This window comes from Epinephelus fuscoguttatus, linkage group LG17 (assembly GCF_011397635.1).
Source record: "Epinephelus fuscoguttatus linkage group LG17, E.fuscoguttatus.final_Chr_v1".
Lineage (NCBI taxonomy): Eukaryota > Metazoa > Chordata > Actinopteri > Perciformes > Serranidae > Epinephelus > Epinephelus fuscoguttatus.
In genome coordinates, this window is record NC_064768.1 from 16,608,535 (window position 1) to 16,628,203 (window position 19,669).

Genomic DNA, 19,669 nt, shown 5'->3' on the forward strand with positions numbered 1-19,669 from the left:
GCCATGGTATTAATATCGATGTTTATCATACCATGTATGTTTGGGTATCTACAAACTGCAAGCCTGTCAGATTTTGTCATTGATTTGTCATACCCAGCATGCTTTGCAAAACCGCCCAATGAGGCATTCTTGTGCCGTAACAGTTACGCCCCATGCCGCAGATCGACCCTCCTCGATTTTTCACACATACTTACTAAAAAATGGTTTTAGGATTCATTAATATTAAGTGTTGTCCCCCTCATCGCACCGTGAAAATCTCATACCACTGAAACCCTGTTGTAAACACCACATCAAGAGCAAGTTCTGATTTGCCATGATGCAGTATGTTGGAGCAGCAGCAGAGAGGGAGTCACAGACTCATTTGGATGGACAGGGGGAAAAGGAGATGGAAGACAGAGACAGATGGAGAGTGAAAGGAGGCAAAAGATGAGAAAGAGAGGGGGCAAGAGAGTCGGGGAGGTCAGGCTTTAATAACTCAGATTTGAAGATGATGCGAGAAAAAAAGGGAAACTTCAAGAGAAAGAGGCAGCACAAGGCCGAGAACGCACTATAGCAGAGAGAGAGGAGAAATAAAAGGCCCAGCTGTGTCTGCATCAAATGTGTGTGTACGTGTGTGTTCACACTCCGAATGCTCTCTGGGCTTATGTAACTCTGTGCGCCACGTGTGTCTGGGAGCGGGACGCAGCTGTGGTATGTGACGTGTTTGACAGCACGCACAGAGCAGCGCACCTTCACTTATTCATTACACAGCACATGCACACACATACAGGGACACATATAAAATTCATGGCCTTTAATGGACCTTCGCTCTGTTCAGCCTGAGTGTGCAGGGACCTGCAGGAAAAGGCGCAGGTCATTCAGGACACTGACTTCGTGATGAGATACAGTCCTCCAGTGTGACATGTTACAGCCCTTTAAAGGAGCAGTGTGTAGGATTTAGGGTTCGTCACATCTAGCTGTGAGGAGCTGAAACTTCTCCAGGTTGGAATTTCTTTAGTGTTCATTTTCAGGTGATTATACACTAAAGAAACATATTCGATATGGTATATTCCATCTCTGCCAATAATCCCCCTAAATCCTACACACTCAGCTTTTAAATACTGCACTGTATATTTTAGCTTTTGTATCACATGTGGTGGTTGATCTTAAAACACTTGAGGTTTTACATTTCATAAAAAGCCCTGTGCATCAGACAGTGATCCAAAGACGGATGATTTCATTGCTTGTGACAGCTCAAATATAATCCAGAGAGGCACTATAATTGTCTCATTTTTTTTCTCAAGCGTCCCACCACACATTTTGACATACACAGCCGTATAGTAGGCAGTTTAGACTCTCGTGATGCTTCTGGCACATCACAACCCTCATATCAAATCGGGTTGATGTTCCAGGAGAGTTAAAAGCCTTCTCCATGGCGGCGCACCTTTATTTACTGATAGTAAGTGGGGGATTTGTTCCATGCAGCACTGTTGACATCAGCACATAATGGACAAATTTGTTATCCATGCTCGAGCCCGCACATGTTCAGACAAAAGGTAATGTCACTTCTGACTGAAACACATTCCCGAGTGCCTTTCCCGTCTGTCTGCATCATCAATAATCCCTCCTCCATCCCAATCCAATAAATGTTTTTTCTGACTCCCACTGCCAAAACAAAAGTAGTGCCACTTGTACCCATGTAACCCAGCAACCACCCCACATTTTTAAATGCCCTGTTTCCATTAGGGTCAAATGGTTCTCATCAACTCAATTGTTTCTTATCAGCAAATCCTGGATAAGAAGGATCACCAAATCCTGGATAACCAAATCCTGGATAAGAAGGATTATCGTAGCGTAATGTGCAAACGGAGCATCACACCTTAATATCCAATGCATCCGATGAGTCCATCATTAATGTGAGAAATGTCAAGCTTTCAGCAACACCATGTTTGAGCAGTCTCTTGAAACCAACATTTATACGAGCCTCTTTTCCAGAAATGCTCACACTTACAGTTAAAGGGATGATAATTACTGGGTAACAGGAAGTAGTCTTTGAGTGCAACATTAGAGTAAAGAATGGCTTGTAATGACATGATTAGACAAAGTGTAACATCCTTTTGTCAATTTCAATTGCTGCATAACCATCGCAGAAGCAAGGATGTGTTTGATTAAGTATTGATGTTTACAAAAATGGGAACACACATTCTTTAGTTCTCTCTCTCTCTCTATTTCTGTGTCTGTCTTTGTTCTCAGAAAAGACTAATATATTCTCCAGGGCTTCTAACAATAAACCAAAATGCAATTTTCTTACTCCTGTCTCTCCAGGGCCCCCTTCCCCACCTAGAGACTTGGTCTACACCCTGAAGCAGTCCACGCTGATCTTGGAGTGGGCCGCACCATCTGACACAGGAGGCAGGGTGGATCTGACTTACAGCGTAGGGTGTCGGAGGTGCGTCCTGAGGCAGTGCGAGCCGTGCGGGGCGAGCGTCGGCTTTGTGCCTCAGCAGGTCGGCCTGACGGAAAGAACGGTGACCGTGGTCAATCTCCTCCCCAACACCAACTACACGTTCACCGTCGAAGCCTTGAACGGAGTGTCGGAGTTGCTGCCCAACAAGAGGTTCTACACCCAGGTCAACGTGTCTACGAGCCTGCCCGGTCAGTCCTGGTTTGACCTTTTAAAAATAGCCACACACATTACACAAATTCACATACATGAGAGCGGGTACGAGGAAAAGGACATATTACATTTTAAATAACACTGCAAGTCTGCACAGTCAGGAAACAAACAACAGCTGAGCAAGAATGAGGTCACACTACATTTACAAAAAGAAGATGAAGCAAATTGACTCAAATGAGACAAACCAGCACACTTGGATGTCTCAGCTGAAAATGAATTTTTGATCAGCTTGCACCACGTGTCAATTTGAATATCTTGCCATAGGCTGTATTTTAGGGAAGTCCATGAGGATCTTGCTGATTTGACTGATTTAGCTTTTTTTTTTTTTTTCCCGGAAGGTTAAGATACCATATCTGTGCTGTTTTGCTATAGCTTGTGCTAACGTTTAAAACCGGGCTGTAAGAGATTATCTTCAAAACTGGGTCTGATTCTGGATGTAACAACTGCCTATGATCTTTCTGCTACAAGGCAGTCTAAAAACTAGCTTCACACAAAAAATATATTGACTTAGCTATGGGAAATAGCACCTTTGACCTCTTTCAAAAAAACACATTAATCTTACTATATAATGACGAAAACTCTGTCTTTGGTGTGTCTGTTCCACGTTTTTCACCTGACTGACTTGGTCAATCCATGTGAAATTTGGCATAGTGGTAGAGGATCATGGGAGGATGGGAATGAAGCAAAATTACATCAATTGGCCAAAGAGGGGCGCTATAGCAACCGATTGAAATTGCACACTTTGAATGGGCATATCTCATGCCCCGTATGTCGTAGAGACATGAAACTTTGCACAGAGATGCCTCTCCTCATGAGGAACAAATTTAGAACCCATAACTTCCGGTTATATAGATTTTCCGCCATTTTGAATTTTTTGAAAAACACTTAAAATTGATCTCTTCCTAGGAAGTTTGAGCGATCTGCATGAAACTCGGTGAATGTAATCTAGGGACCAATATCTAAAGTTCCCTCTTAGCAAAAGTTGGAAAACTTACTAAAACTGAGCTTCTATTATATATTATTGCGGAGGGCGTGGCTCATCACATAAAGGTGTATAACATCTCAACGGTTTCACTGATCACCACGCAACTTTGTAGGCATATGACCTCACATAATCCGAGGGGACCCCTCCATTAAAAAATGGGGGCGCTAGAGAGAGATTTTACTAAACTTGGTAGATATGTAGAACAGGATGCCTCAAGGTGACTGGAGAAATTTAACTCTAATTGGCAACTGGGTGGCGCTATAACAACAGAAAAATGCTTAAAAATGGCTAAAATGTGACTGTGGCTCCCCCGGTGGCCGAATGTTTGGGGGTTTTTTTTCTAATTTTTGGCATGACTAAGTCATGGTATGGTATGCTGTACATAATCACGGAAACTGTCAGTGTGTCATTCTGTCAGTCAGTCATTCTGTCTGTCCCACATGTTTCTACTCACTGACGTGGTCAATCTATGTGAAACTGCACATAGGCATTGAGGATTGGCATAGGTAGAATGTGACAAAGCTGCCAGTGGGTATGGACTAGTTTCTGTTAATATGAAAAGTACATTTAGCTCTCTTCCCAGCGAGTTATACCAACATGGCCTTGGTTTGTCGAGCTCTACAAGATAACACTATCTTTGTGCTGGCTTACACAATGAGCGTACAGCAGGGGTGGGGGCGCACTTGTCACAGTGGCCATGGTTCCCCTCAGCCTCCCCTTGGGACTCCTCTGATAATTGGAGGCAGTTGTCAATTCAGCAAATAGGTTGCTCATGCCTACACACACACCTACAAAGTATATACATTCCCCATGTGGATACATGTGCACACTTGCAGGTGCTGTGCATGTTTCTGTTCATAAATAGATTTATGCACACAGTGACCTTTGAATACGCTTTACTTTATGTAGACTCTCAGCATGCATACATCAACAACATGCAGTACTGTACACACATACGCAGAGGCATTCAAAAGCAAATATGCATCCGGTAGACTGATTTTCATTTGTATGTATGCTTACGGCCACACAGACTTCTTCCCCATACTGTGCCCATCATTGCAGACAGAGCAAAATGTCTCGCCCGGTGGAGGTGATCTCATTCTCATCAGCAGAAGTCTTCAGCAGGCCATTAGCCAGGGGCTTGAAAAGCACTTTGCCAAGTAGCCCTGTCAACCAGCACTGCAACAGCACTATTTGGAGGAGCTCAAGTGTGAAAAGACCCAAACACACACACAGTAAAAAATGTACAAGAACACACTCTGGCTCGGATGCTGACAAACACTCTCTAATACACTAATGCATCGCGCACATACATTTACCTGTCATGCCTACCGTGCATATTTTTGAAAAATCTTGTTTACTCTGTTTGTTTGCAAATCCTTCATTTGAAAATGCTGAAATAAATATTAGTCTGAAGGGACTGGAAGGTGCTGCGTGAAGGAAGCAGGTGATGGAGAAACAATGAGAAAGTGAGAATGGCAGCGTGTTTTTGATTGGAAATTAGCTTAGAGAAATGAGCTGCATAATGAATGGGGAACCGTTAGTCATATGTAAGTGCTGAGATGGCAGCAGCACTCTGAGGTAAGTGAGCTATAACAGTTTGTTTTGATAGACTCTCATTTTAGAACTTAAAGGACGTTAAAGGTTGGCATACAGTCTTTTACCTTTTTATATGTTGAAAGTGGGGCTTGTGACTGACACTGTGCCTCTTGGTGTACAGAGATGATGGCCTTAAGGAGATTGCAGAGTATTCATAATGATTGTGTCCTCCCCAGTGACCCAGATTCTCCTGCTGGCCAACTGTAAATGTTATGTAAGAGTAACATCTGGACCACATAGGGTGAGTGAGAGGTTAAAGGACGGCTTAATGTTCGTGTAGTATGCACCCAATCTCTGTGCTATACAACATCAGTGACATGGTTCAGAGTTGATATCATAGTCGCTCTCCTGAATATGAGACTGCAGTATTTTACAGGGAACATAAATTTATTTTGCAAATTTATTTTTCCATTTTAGCCTTAAGTTACCCCATTCAACATATGTGCATTCCACTAATGTTGTTTTTAACTTAACGCTGCATTGAGCAATATTTGACAATTAGGGGCCAGACAGGCAAAATAAAAGCTCAATGCAAGGTGTTGTAGCAAAGTTTGCCTTCTTACACATCCAGCAGACACAGAACACTCAACCCTTGTTTTGTGTGCGAAATGCTGGTATAAGATGTCTGCAACTCTTAGCTTGCTACATGCTCAACTTTCTCCTCCAGTCACGGGATTACTTGGAATCTCTATGTCTATGTGCAGGGTTGATTGTGTATTGATGCTTTGTCTAAGCTTGTTAGCTGCAAAATGTCTGCTTCCACCTTTATCATGGGAGGGTTAATGAGAGCCACAGTACTCAACCGTACAACAGACTTCCCAGCCCTGAGAACTCAAAAATAGTTAGATATCGAAACCAAAGTTGGGGGTCAGGGGGTTCCTCCCCTAGAAAAATTTGAGTTTCAGAGACTTTGTTTTCTGCAATCTGGTGATTTAAAACTAATTCTAAATCCTGGTACTCCTGCAGAGTAACAGGAGGAGGAAGGAAGGTTGCACTACCACACTAAAGGCTTGACCTGCGCCAGAAACCTCCCCACCCCCTTGCAAGAGCGTCCAATCAGACTTTCACATACGTAACGCGGTCAGCATGGAGACAAGGTGTCTTCCGGCAGTCACATCCAACTCACACACGCCTGGCGGGGAGCCCCTTTACGGCTTAGGAAGGTCTGAGAGAGGGAAGGTGCCAACAGATAGGGAACAGAACACTGTTAGAGTCATAGGGCTTATACTGGCTGTACAGTGCCAGGATCAGGCTGTGATAATGAAAAAGAAAAAAGGTGCAAAAATTTGTCCTAAAATGGGAGGAACACGTGAGAGTTCAGACTCTAGGAAGAAACATGAGAGGGCTGTGGTACTGTCAGGTTGGCAAGTGTGCCCACAAGCGAAAGTGTGTGCTGGAATAAGAAAATGAAAAGTTTTAAAATTGAAAAAAAAAATAAATAAATCAAAGCCTCGTGCTTTCGACAACTGTTCGACACAAATATGTGTTTTCTGCTCATACGGCCCTATCAGTGATAGTATGGCCGACACTAACATGGCTAATAAGCTACAACGTGGCCGTCTCAGCCTCCTAAAGGGATTTAACTCCAAGGTTAGGGACAGTGTATCAGAAAAGGACAAACCTGTGGTGATTTATTTTTCCCGTCCCCACAGTTCTTTCAACCTTTCTCTCTTTTATCTCCCCCCTTCCCTGTCCGTCTGTCTTGTCAGCAGTTGCCATGGCGTTGATTTGTGGTTATTACGGGGTATTAGGGTGTGAGTTGTCCCGCTAACCGTGTCATCCAGAGGGATTGGACAAGGGGTTAGGGGAGTGTGTTTGCAGGGGTTTCAGAAGACTTTCTGTGTCAGGGAGGATTTAGACTGACATTTGGTGTGGGGTGTTTAATGCTGCTTGCGTGTGTGTATGTGTGTGTGTGTGTGTGTGTGAGAGAGAGAGAGAGAGAGAGGGACAGAGAGGGAGACAGAGCAAGTATTTGATTTTGAAATGTGCTTTAGAATTACTTTGCTGCGTGTCTTGTCTTACCTCTCCTGACTTTACCAGTCGCGTGTCAGCTTTTGTTAAAAGGCCGGCGGTTACCACACGAGACCAGTAGAGCATATTTCAGATCAACAGCTAACAAACTAAAGGACATCTAAACCCTCTTGCCCGCTCTACACAATGGGCAGATTCCCTCAGGGTCAAGTGAGATTGGGCTGTGTGAAGTCTGTGTGCACATGTATTTTAGTTGGTCTCGTGCAACCTCTTGCTTCATCTCTCTCTTTCTTTCTGGATGTGTGTATTCAGACTGATGCTTGTAGTCAGTTAGACTTCTATTTTTCAAAATCAGTAGTAAAAAAAAAAAACTATATAAAATTGCATCCTTAATCCATATCTGATTGTTTCAGTTTTACCCGATGTTGGCAGTAGATTGATTGTAAGCTCACCTCCCAGCTCTCCTGTTTACTGCTGGGAGCGGATGCAGACCCTCAGTATTACTATGAGTGGAACCGTGTGCGCATTCACGTGACAGCAACTGTCTGCAGACATTCACAGTGGAAGGTATGTTTCAGCCTAAAGAGGGACTCACAGATTGCTAACGTTTTTGTCCACTTTTAGACTATACGACCTCAAATTAAATCCATAAGGACTCCGTGGGTCTCATTTTTGCTGCAGGATAAACCCAATAGATTTCCAATAGAGAATATTAGCAGGGTTAATCAGAGTCAGTGTGCACTGCGATGTAGGGTAGCTCGTCTGCAGGAGCGGGCAGTTATGGGAAATGCTGTGCAGCCAGGTCAGGTACAGAGCTGAAAAAAAAACCCCCATCCCTGCACAGACCCCAACCTTGTGTCCGTACATGTGTGCGCGCCTCCACATCAAGACTTTACACCATCAAAACTCACTGACCTTTATGAATACTGCAGCAGGGATTTGGAGCAAAGCTAACACTCACTAGCACCTGCACATACACACACACACACACACACACACACACACACACACACACACACACACACACACACACACACACACCGCTCACCTCATCATCTCTTTATTACCTTTTGCTCTTTTTTTTTTACCTCCTCCTTCCCTCTCTGCTCTGATCTCTTCTTTTTTTACCCTCTATTTCCTTCCTCATTTCCCTCCACCCTATCCTTTCCTGCTCTCCCCATAAACTCACTATTCTTAGATGGTAATTTCTCTCCCTCCTCCTCCCACCACTTCATCCACAACCTCTCTTCCCACCATCTACTCTTTCTCTCTCCGCCTATCTTGGCATAATCACAGCTGGCCTCTCTCCCTCCTCACCTCTCTGCTTCCCTCTATCCTCTCTACAACTCTTTTCCCGTCTTCTCTGACTGTATTTGTTTTTCTGGGCACGGTAAGCTTGTTAGCAGCGGGTGGTGTGGGTTAGCTGGCAGCGGAGGGGTAAGAAAGCCTCAGGATTTAAGGGCACTGACTGAGTTGGGGAGAGAAGGTGCAAACAGGTACTATATTGTGACCAAAAGAAAACACACACACACATAGGCACACAGGGGGGCAATTTACATCTATGCATACGCTAAGATTTTCCTTCTTAGTGGATGAAAAGCATTTTAAATCTAGTCACATTAAAGCCCTCCATTAAAACTAAATACAAATTGAATTCTTTAAAAGCATCCCTTCGAACCAAATGCTTGCACACGCACAGCGGAGGAGTGGATTTCCCTCAGACAGATGGTTTTTATCAGGACTCTCCAGGCCACCAAGGGGAATGGGGGGAGTTTTGCGTGGTGTGTCAAGGATGGGCGGATGAATAAAAGGAGAGGAGAGAGGGGGATAGAAACATGACTGGAGTTGCGTGAGGAGACGGGGTATGGGCTGGGTAAATGGGGGATCAGTTTTGCCCAGGGCTCATGGGGCCCCTTATCCAGCTGTGGATTAGGGACGCATGTATATGTGTGTGCGTGAGTGTCAGCTCTGAGTGCACCAGGCCATACATGTATGCCGACATTTTCATGTGTGTGCTTTACCGTGCTTGCATGCAATGCGCTCTGTGCACTGCTTCATGCTTGATTAGTGTGCGAGCAAGAAGAGATGCGATAATGACATCTTCTTTCCTCGGCATCTATTCAGTGTGTGTGTGTGTGTGTGTGTGTGTGTGTGTGTGTGTGATCAGAACACACTTGGGTTGAATGTCTTGGCCCCCAGTGGTACATCCAAAGCGCTTTAGCTGAGGCAGGGAAGAAGAGAGGGCTGCAGGAAGGCTGTAGAGATGGGGTGGAGGTGCGGGTCAGGGAGGAGGAAGGATTGGCATTTCAATATCCTGAGAGGATTACTGGCTGGGCTTTAGATGGCTGGTCCCCGTGGAGTTACATGGGCCTGAGAGGTGGATGCATAAAGGGAGGAGAGGAGAGAGGGATGAATATAGAAGTGGAGGGATGGGGAGAGAGGTGAGCGGTGTAGCATTGTGAGCAGAATGCCTTCTGGGTGCAGGAGAAAGGAGGCATGTGGTGAAGAGCAAAAGCAAGAATACATGTTTTTTTCTTTTTTTTTCCCCCCCAAAAAATATTGTGCACACAGTTGAAACTTTTTTTTGTCTGAACTATCTGCAGCTACCTGGTACATTTACAAGTTCTTGTGTGTGGATAGAAGTCAGGAGATGAGAGGACAGTAAGGTCTTGAGATAAAAGGCAGGAAACAGAAGAGGAACATAAAGAGTCAGGAGATGTGCAGAGGCAAGCGAGAAAAGGTGAGACGAGCTGCACAAGATATACAGTGTAACAACTGGAGAATAAAGCTGTAAAGTTGAGGGAAGCAGAAATTGGAGGGAATGTGGGAGAATAAATGGTGTAAGAAGTTCTCAGATTATTTACGCAAGTCAAAGCACCAATAGCTCAATTTGAAAGTACTCCATTACTCCACTCCAGTAAAAGTCCTGCAATTAAAACCCTACTTCAGTATTTTTTAACCTCAACCCTATTGACACGTTTCTGTGTCTAAATGACGAATGGAGACAACAATTTTTTAGATTGGTCTAGTATTAAGAGAGAGTGCAGCAGCAGCAAAACAGGCAATTGTGCACTGTTAGTGTACTTCAATTAAAAGTGCTTGTTGCTGCTGCTGATAGATTGTTATCATAAGTGTCTGACAACATTTCAGAAAAGACCCTGCAGAGAAATGAAACATTTTCTTTTACCTTTCGCTGATCCGGTTTGTTGTGTGTAACCAAGTCTTGCTCCAGGAGAAGTCTCATTCTAAAATCTCACGGACTTCACCACATTGTTGAAATCAGCTGAATATTCAGCCATGACATTGAAAATATTTTAGGTAACACTAAGCTGCGCTTTCTTTACTCCAACATGACAAACTCTTCCTTGCACTCTTCTCTCCTTGAGTGAGACTTGGTCACAATAACAAACAGACCGGATCTGTGAAAAGTAAATAAAAATGTTTTATATCTCTGGTCTTTTTCGAAATGTTGTTAGACACTTAAAATAACAAATTGAGCCTGTCAGTGACAAAAACAAATACTTTTAGGGCCTGTTTATATGGTTCCGTATATTTCTGAAAACAGGTATATATCTTTGCGTTTGCACCTATCATTTACACGTAACCGAAGTTTTTCTCGACGAAAACGGAGATTTTCAAAAACGGCCTCCAAAGTGAATGTTTTTAAAAATATCCGTGTCTATGGAGACATGTAAACAGGATAGACGGAGATTTTGGAAGACAATGACGTTGCAACCCAGTTCGCGCATGCCCATTAGGCCCCCGGGAACCACAACAACAATGGCGGATATATGCCGGGTTGTTTACGTTTTGTTAGCACTTTTGGGACTACTGATGAGCTTACAAATGAACTTAGCACTGCTGCATCAACATCGCCGCTACATCGGCGCACAAGACGTCTGCAGTGCCCAATATTAGTAAGCGCATTGCAGCTAACTATGCTACATAAGGTTAAAATGTAGTTTATCATTGTTTTTATCACTAGTGCCAAGAGGAAAACAAATCACTGCATGCACAGAACGTTCTTCTATGGTGTTTGACGTATGGCATATCACCACCTACTGGCCTGGCATGCTAATTGCAGCAAAAAGCTGCCGTTTTTGCGTTTTCGTGTAAGCAGGGATATTATTTTCACTGTAGACCCGGAATTTTTTTCATACAGGATAAATAAAAATCTTTTTATTTGTATCAGAATCCGTGTAAACAAGGCCTTAGTGCACGTAAATTGACCGTGCACAATTGCTCGTAGGAATTGCCACAGCGCTCTGTTATATACTGTTATATTAGGCACTAAGACACAAAAACATGAGGTTTCCCTTTAAGTAAAAGTACAGTACTTTCAGCTAAATTTACTTAAAGCAACAAAATTAAAGGTACTCATTCTGCAGAAATTAGCACATTATTATTATATTAATGGGTTAGGAAAGGAGAAAAGTTTTTTGAAACGGATCTAAATTTATTTTTTGGGATATTATAACATGTTTGTTTTTCATTTCCTTTTTGTCTGAGAACATTAGGAGGGAGCTACTCCTTTTTTTGTAAACCGAAAACTTTTTGAACAACTGGTAAATTCTTGAACACTGTATTGTTTTTATTGGCTTATAAATAAATTTCTTATTTCAATGTAAAATCTGAAAAAAATCTAGCTGTCAAATTAATGCAGTGGAGAAAAAAAACAGTATTTCTTTCTAAAATGTAGTTAAGTAGAAGAGTAAAGTAGATTAAATTGGAAATACTAAGTTAAGTGAAGTAAACATACTTGCCCAGTGTACACTGCTTGGATAAATGTACTTACCTACTTTTACAACACTGCCTGGTATATATGCCATTTGAGGAGTAAGTAACTGAGGCAAAAAGAACATTCGGATGTTGGAATGATGAGAAGAGTGGCTGAACTGAATGAGAGAGTCAGAAACGACTCTGACTAGTAACACCTCATCATTTCCTGAGAACTCTGATTGACTTCTGAGTACACGCTTCAGTTTGACTGTTTGAATATTTACAAGTTTGAGCCTGAGTTAATTTGGGATCACATCTTCCCTGCATCGTGACAGAGACAAACTGCGGTCAGCTAATGTGTTTTTTGTTTGTTTGTTTTTTTTCCATTCCTCCACTGAATGAGAGCTCCTCAACTGTCAATGTACAAAACTTTACCACTTTGTCATTTCGTGTCTAATACCCTTTTTTTTTTCCACACCTCTCTACCGTCTCTCCCCTCATCCCCGCCTCCAGCCCTTTGCATAGAGGCGTTTGGATCCTCTTTGCCTCCTTAATTAGAAGTGATGGGAAGGTGAGGCTTCAGCAGGCACCAAATGAATAGAGTCATCAAGCTACTTTTCAGGACTATAGCCCAGCCACTTAAGATGCTTTTTCACCCTGTGATGGGAATTTTAATTGCCTACCTCTTGGCTTATAATTGGAGTCTATGAAGAGGCACTCTGAGGGTCTTTAGTATGTGTGCTCTGTATGTGGATTTACAGGCTGTTTCTTGTTGTTCAGGGAATTGTGGTGTTCAGTTAGGAAGAAAAACAAAGCTTGGAGGTAGCTGATGACACACACACACACAATAAAAGGCACTTCTTTTGCCAAACCCAGGAGGGGAGAGAAACAGGAGAAAACACAAACTCTTATCGTCACGAGGAGACACAGGGAAAAAAAAAAAAAAAAAAAAAAAGAGTTGAAACTTCAAAATCATTCTCATCTCTCATTTTCTCCGTCTAATACTTTGTGAGGTCTTTATCGTGCCACTGTTGAGGGAGCTCGGCTGTGTTTGTGTGTTCGTGCCATCTTTGTTTTTGTTTTTTTTTTCACGAGGGTTGTTGCTGGAGGGGAGGCGAGGTTGGCGGCATCCTGCTGCGAAAGAGAGAAAGTAAGTTGTGTGGAGATGCAGCTGTCTTTGTGAATGACAGCGTACTCGTCTCTGATACAACAGTAGGTGGGTGACAGACAGTTCAGCTCATCAGACCAACACTGTACACACAAAGACACAAACACACTTCTTTGTCATTCTCTGCGCCTCTTTTACACCATTTCCAAACAGTTGTCTTCAAAACAAAATATACAGTATATTTTGTGCAAGACTGTATATTTGCACTTTTTTTCAACATCTTAGTATTCATCAAAGTTTTCATCTTCACTGTGTGTTTCTGTCTTTGCATTTACAATAGGAGTTTTATTCTTTACTTCAGTGCAGTTACTCAAGTACTGTACTGAAAGGGATTCTATACTGATTTTCAACCAGCTCTGTATCATAACAATGTGAGTAGAATGTATAAATGAACTGCGGTAAACTTCCCTCCATCTTACCAGCACCCAGATCTCCTGGAGCCTGTTTTAGAAAGCAGGTTTAACAAACTCTGAGTCTAACCCTGAACTCTGAGTTGACTGACCCTGAGATGGAAAACTCTGAGTTCTCGGTTCCAGAGCAGCTCGTCAGAGTCAGATTAATCAACTCTTAGTGTGTTCACTCTGTGTTGAGTTAGTGAATGTTGACTGAAAAAAGCCATCATCAGCGGAGCTCTGATACAATACCATTGCACCATGGTAACAGGTAAATAAAAGGCAGAGCCTCCATTTTAATCCAGTGGACATGGAGGTTTTACATGCATGTATGTGTCGACTGTGCACATTTATCTTAAAAGAAGTCTGAGTCAAATGCCAGTAAAATAAGTTCAGACTGTACCCAGCCTCACTTTAATTTTGTAGCTCACTTAGAAATAGTAATGACCTCCAGTATAAGAATTATGTTCTATTACCGATTTTTACAATTAAAACTAAGATTACACATGATTTGCATTAAACATGCCCTGTGTAAGAGTTGGCTAAAAAAAAAAAAACAACAGTCACAGAAAAAAAAAGGAAAATTAAATAACTTCTACTGACAAAAATCCAGACATGCAGGGGTTTGAATTTGAGTTGGGGGTGACTCAATCTCAGAAGTCTAGATACGGTACATATGCAGACATCTTTGTGTAAAGGTTGGGGCTGACTTGACTTGACTGTGTATAAAAGCCAAGCAGGTTAGTTTCACAAAGTCAGTTACCATAGTCACTGACCCAGAGTTTAAGTTACCTCTCTTTCTGAAACGGAAACCCAGAGTTTCACTCATCTCAGGGTTAACTTACTATGAGTTTTCACATAACCGCTTTCTGAAACAGGGCCCTGCTCATCTGCACGCTCAAATCCACTGGATCCGGTGGATTTTCGCTGGCTCTGGGGCTGCTGCTCGAGCTTCAGTTTATACTTCTATACTTTTTGTGAGCGTGGCAGCGGAAACCCAAAAATGCAGAACAGATCAAACTCACACCAAACTCAAAACAAACGGTAAAACTAGGCAGCACTTGTCAAATATAAACAAAGATTCTGTCACTGCATTGCCTATTTCTCACCTCAAATGGTTTCCAAATATATTTTAGCTCACTGTTTAACTGCTACACGAGAATTGTTTTCTCTCAAGCAAAAGCAAATGCCACAGCTGTTTTCCTCTTGTTTCCTCTGGTCATATAGCACCAGTTCAAAGACCATCTTTTAAGCAGTGAAATACTTCTATAAGTACAAAGTTGAGATGATTTTACATGCATTCCATGTCATGCTACTATAAACCTCTACTCATTCAGAGCAGAATTCTTTAAGAGGCTACTTACTTTAATTTTTTTGGCTTTATGTGCTAGTTTACTTTAAATGAAGATTTGACCAAAAAAAATGATGCATTGTTATATATTAAACTACCTGACACATATAAATAGCTCAGATTTGCTCCACCTCAATCAAATACAACAGTAAAATACTACTTTTACTTTTTTAAGTACGTTTTGCTAATAATACTTGTGTATATTGACTTTTCCCTGCAGTGTTTTTTACTGCAGTATTGCTATTTTTGGTGAAGTAAAGGATCTGAATACCTCCTCCAGCACTTCATTTTCCAAACCCAGTATGTACTGTATGAGCTCACCTCTCTCAACATGTTTGACTTGCACTATGTCAGAAGTAAAGAAAAGAGGATGTCGAGATGTAAGCGTTTGTGTGCGTGCCTTTGCTCTCCTTGCGAGTCTGTCAGGGCAGATAGGTCTTTCTTCACCTTCTCAGCCAACCTCCTGCAGCAGACTTGGGTCAGCCACTCTATGTGTGTGTGTGTGTGTGTGTTTTGTGTGTGTGCGTGTGCGTGCGTGCGTGTGTGTGTGTGTGTGTGGCCTGTGTTTTTATTTGTTCGAGGCTCCGGGCAGAGTCTGTCTGGCTTGACGGATGTGTCGTGATCAGACCATGCCTCTGCCTTTAGGCTGAAGCACACTGGGCCTGAAGAGTGTTCAGAATCAGTCAGCGAGCAGCTGTCAAGAGCAGTTTAAGCAACTCGGCCCGAGTCGCTCTCCCCTGGTGGGTGTGGGATGCCAGGTTTGACAGATTTGTAAGTGGTAAAGTCAGAGCCAACAGGTAGTAGGTGGTTTTTGACATACAGCAGGTTGTCCTGTTAAATCATCCTCTAAAATGACCCAGCTCCCCCTCATCTGACTTTAATTGCATGCATGTGGACAAATGTGTCACCATTTCATTGAAAGCTTACATTTCAGGACCTGGTGTTTTTCCACAGCTGGATTATGTTGATCGGGCCTCTTTTAAATATATGATACAGCAAGACGCTTTGTCCAGCTTGCTTGTTCACCTGCTGTTCTGGTCTTTCTCTCGCCCACCCACCAACTGACTGACACATTTAATCATTCCATCACTGAGACTCTCTTCTCTGCCACACAAACACACACACATGCACACAACTTGGTGGATCATGTCCCTGCAACATATAATCTTGTAGTTTAGATGGAAATGTGCCTTATCCAGGTGTCTCTCCTGCACCAATCCTCCCCCTCACAGACAAAAACATCCAAATTTGTGTCTGTATGTGACACCTAGACAAGACTCTTTCCCTCTAAACACCTCCCCTCCCTTTTTGTTCCTTCACAGATATGAATGATAATAACCACAGATAATACCCGTCTCTGACTGCATCTGCTCACCTCGCCTTTGAAGCATGATCCTGGATAACATTTTTCCTTTCTGACTGTTGCTCCGTCGTACTGTATGCTCCTACTTTGCTTATTTGGAGCAGAGCAGAATAATTGTGGGTATATTTGTGAATTCTGGATGAGGCGTCCGGGCAGTTGGATGCTGATCGGGCAGATTAGACTGAGTGGCGAGCAGGGACGGGTTGCCAGGTAGCGCTCCACTGCTGGGGCAGGCAGATTAAAACAGCAAGACTTGCTGCAAGATAGTGAGACCTGGGTGGTGGAGCTGCTCTTTATATAAAACATCATTAGATTGGGATGCAATCGCATGCATGCACATATAACCACCTGGGGAACTGTGAAATAGAGATGTATGATAAAAGTATGATAAAAGCTGGGAAGCTAGAATGCTTTATGCTATAATATTGTATCTTTGCCTCACTGACTTCATCATTGTGTTATACTGTTGAATAGGTTTAAAGTTGGGGTGCGGCAAAGTATAATTCAGCCAGATTTACAGGCATGGTAAACAAGAGAGACCAAAAAAGGGGTGACTCCCTATCTTTGAAGCACTCTCAAAGTCCAATATGTGTCCATTCATTGAGTATTTATATCTTTTTAGTCTGTAAGGGTCCACCGATCAAAAGAATCCAAAGGGGTTTTCATGACACGAATCCAAGTTGACTGAGGACCCATCCGTCCATCCATTTTCATCCGCTTATGCAGGGCTGGTCGTGGGGGCAGCAGGACGAGCAAAGCACCCCAGACGTCCCTCTCCCCGGCAACGCTTTCCAGCTCCTCCTAGAGGAACCCAAGGCGGTCCCAGGCCGGACGAGATATGTAATCCGTCCAGTGTGTTCTGGGTCTGCCCCAGGACCTCCTACCAGTGGGACGTGCCTGGGACACCTCCACCAGGGGGCGCCCAGGAGGCATCCTGATCAGATGCCCGAACCAACTCAACTGTCCCCTTTCGGCGCGAAGGAGCAGCGGCTCTACTCCGACCTCCCTCTAGGACCCATTGCAATAAAATGGGGCCTAAACTGGACCCCACTGGCCATGATGTAATGTTGACTTGAATCTGTACAAGTCCCAAGTCGGGTCTCAGATCCTAGGGTTCACGTAAATCTGCCTGCAGGTTAGCTTGCTTTATATTCTCCATCCCGAAGAGCGCTCTCTTTCAATCTTCCCCAGCAAATATTTTGACTTTAATCCTTTGTATGAGCACTAAGTTTTTGTATTATCTGGAGCGTCAACCCCAGAAGCCTTTCTCAGGCGCTTTAAGGATTTTCCGCTATAGCTTCCTCCATACTTGTTGTTGCTGCTCCGTCACTGTCTTCTAACATCAGTGATCCGCTGACCAACTGTTGTAACTGTGTGCTTGTAATTCAGTCAGTACAAGTGATGCATGGCTGTAAGACTACCATCTGAGAGGATACTGCAGTATTGCTCTACACAAATGGTAGTTGAAAGTGTGCAGCAGTGGATTCTGGCTTCAGACAATCAAACATGTTTAAAAATCTGAGTGAAATCTGGCGAGGAACTACAACAGACAGACGTTACTGTAAAGTCAAAACGAGTGGAATATACTCGAAAAAAGTTAACCACACAACTACTTGTCTGTTTGAAACTTTAATGACTTTATTAAAGTATCGCACATGCAAATATAAGCTCCACTGGGAATATGGAACCACTGACAGCAATGCTTGCGGCGGTAGGTGTATAAAAAGCCCCAGGGATAGCCAAACCAAAAGAAACTAAATGTTCCCACTCCTCTGCTGTCAGTCACATAAATCGTTGCACTATCCGTTTAACCCCAGGTAGAAGCCAGTGGTGCAGTGCCCAGAGGGAACGACGCTCTTGCTTCCCATTAACCCTTTGAACATGAACAGGCTTGACAGATACATTCTCTCAATCATCTCTCTCAATCATCCCCGCCTATACAACTTATAGCTAAACACCCTCTGCTATCTTGTCTCTTCATTCTGAACACACGCCATTGCTTAATATGCGAAGGCACATGGGAGTGCGTAACGTTGCACACGAGGCGGAGATGGTGAGAAGTAGAACAACGAAACCCCCTCCTGACAAGATGGATGTCATCTCAGCAGAGGCACAAACAGGCCTGCGGGGAACAGCGGATTCCCCCGAGAACAGAGATGGAGACGGAGCTGTGTTGGGGGAAATGGAGAGATAAGGAGATGGAGAGACGGCGAGGGAGAATTTCCAGAGAGAGGACCCATAGAAGTGTGGAAGAGAAAGAGGGAAAAGTAAGAATGACTGCGAGATGTTCAGCCCTGCTTGTGCCGACACCCCTGGGGACAGCAGCTCCTCTGCCTGTCTCCTTTGATAACGGCACAGAGATGCCAGTTGCACCTCAGCTGCCTCTGTACACATGGATGCAAGAGCCTACAGCAGCAGCTGCCATTTTGTGCCATAGCCTATTCATAGATCTACCTGCCATGGAGACCTGAGCATAGAGCTGCCACATAACCCCCAGTGTCTGCAGGATTGGGTATCAAGAACCGGGTCTGAATTCAAAATTAAATAAACCACAGGATTTGTTAAAACACATGCTTTGCAATTGGGCTTTTTTATTTTTGAGGGCAAGTTCAGGCCCAGGCTCACAAAACTGACCATCAAAGAACTAGTGGCATCTTCTCACGTCATCTGTTTCTCGGCCAAAAGCTGCACCTGAACACACAGCGAGGACTACAGCCAACAGCCAGCTAGCACATACATTCTGCACCTGCGTGACAGGAGATAGCTCTCAATAGCAGCAGGTGGCGGTAGTCTGTATTTGTTATTCAAAAAGGGAAGCCAGAAGACAGACAGGGCAGATTTAAGACACTTGTTAGCCAGTTAGCTCATTAACACCACAATCTGATGTTGAAAGAACAAAGGATATTTATATCCTTAGGGCAGCTGTGGCTCAGAGGTAGAGCGGGTCGTTCACCAATCGGAAGATCAGCGGTTCGACCCCCGGCTCCTTCAGTCTGCATGCCGAGTATCAAGCAAGCAAGAGCAAGACACTGAACCCCAAATTGTTCCCAATGGCCAATGGCCAATGGCTGTTCCATCGGTGCATGAGTGACTTAAAAAAAACAACTAAGTAGCAGGTGGCACCTTGTATGGTAGTCTTGGCCACCAGTGTATGAATGTGTGTGAATGTGACTCGTAGTGTAAAAAGCTGACTAGAAAGGCGCTATGCAAATGCAGGTCCATTTACCATTTACCATATATAACAAGTTTGAAACACTCTGCCAAATCCAACACTGTTTCAACATGCTAAATTGGACGAAAAAAAGTCGACAAGGGCCAACAGTGTGGGACACACCGCAAAAACAGGGCCCTTAGGACCACCTGTGCTTCTGTCCATATGGCTAATTATGCATGGACCAACTCACGTGTATGCTGTTTACAATATAGCCGACTGTTGCGAGAACCTTAAAGGGCGAACTGTTATCA

At 43.5% G+C, this 19,669-nt stretch overlaps 1 protein-coding gene across 2 annotated transcripts in view; it reads left to right on the forward strand.

Annotated features, from left to right (window-relative positions):
- LOC125904788 (ephrin type-A receptor 7-like) overlaps window positions 1-19,669 on the forward strand; it is a 214,877-nt gene that overhangs the window by 142,104 nt on the left and 53,104 nt on the right. For both annotated transcript variants that reach the window (XM_049602421.1, XM_049602422.1), the window contains exon 5: window positions 2,305-2,634. In XM_049602421.1, the coding sequence (XP_049458378.1) occupies window positions 2,305-2,634 (330 nt within the window). The remainder of the gene's footprint in view (window positions 1-2,304; window positions 2,635-19,669) is intronic.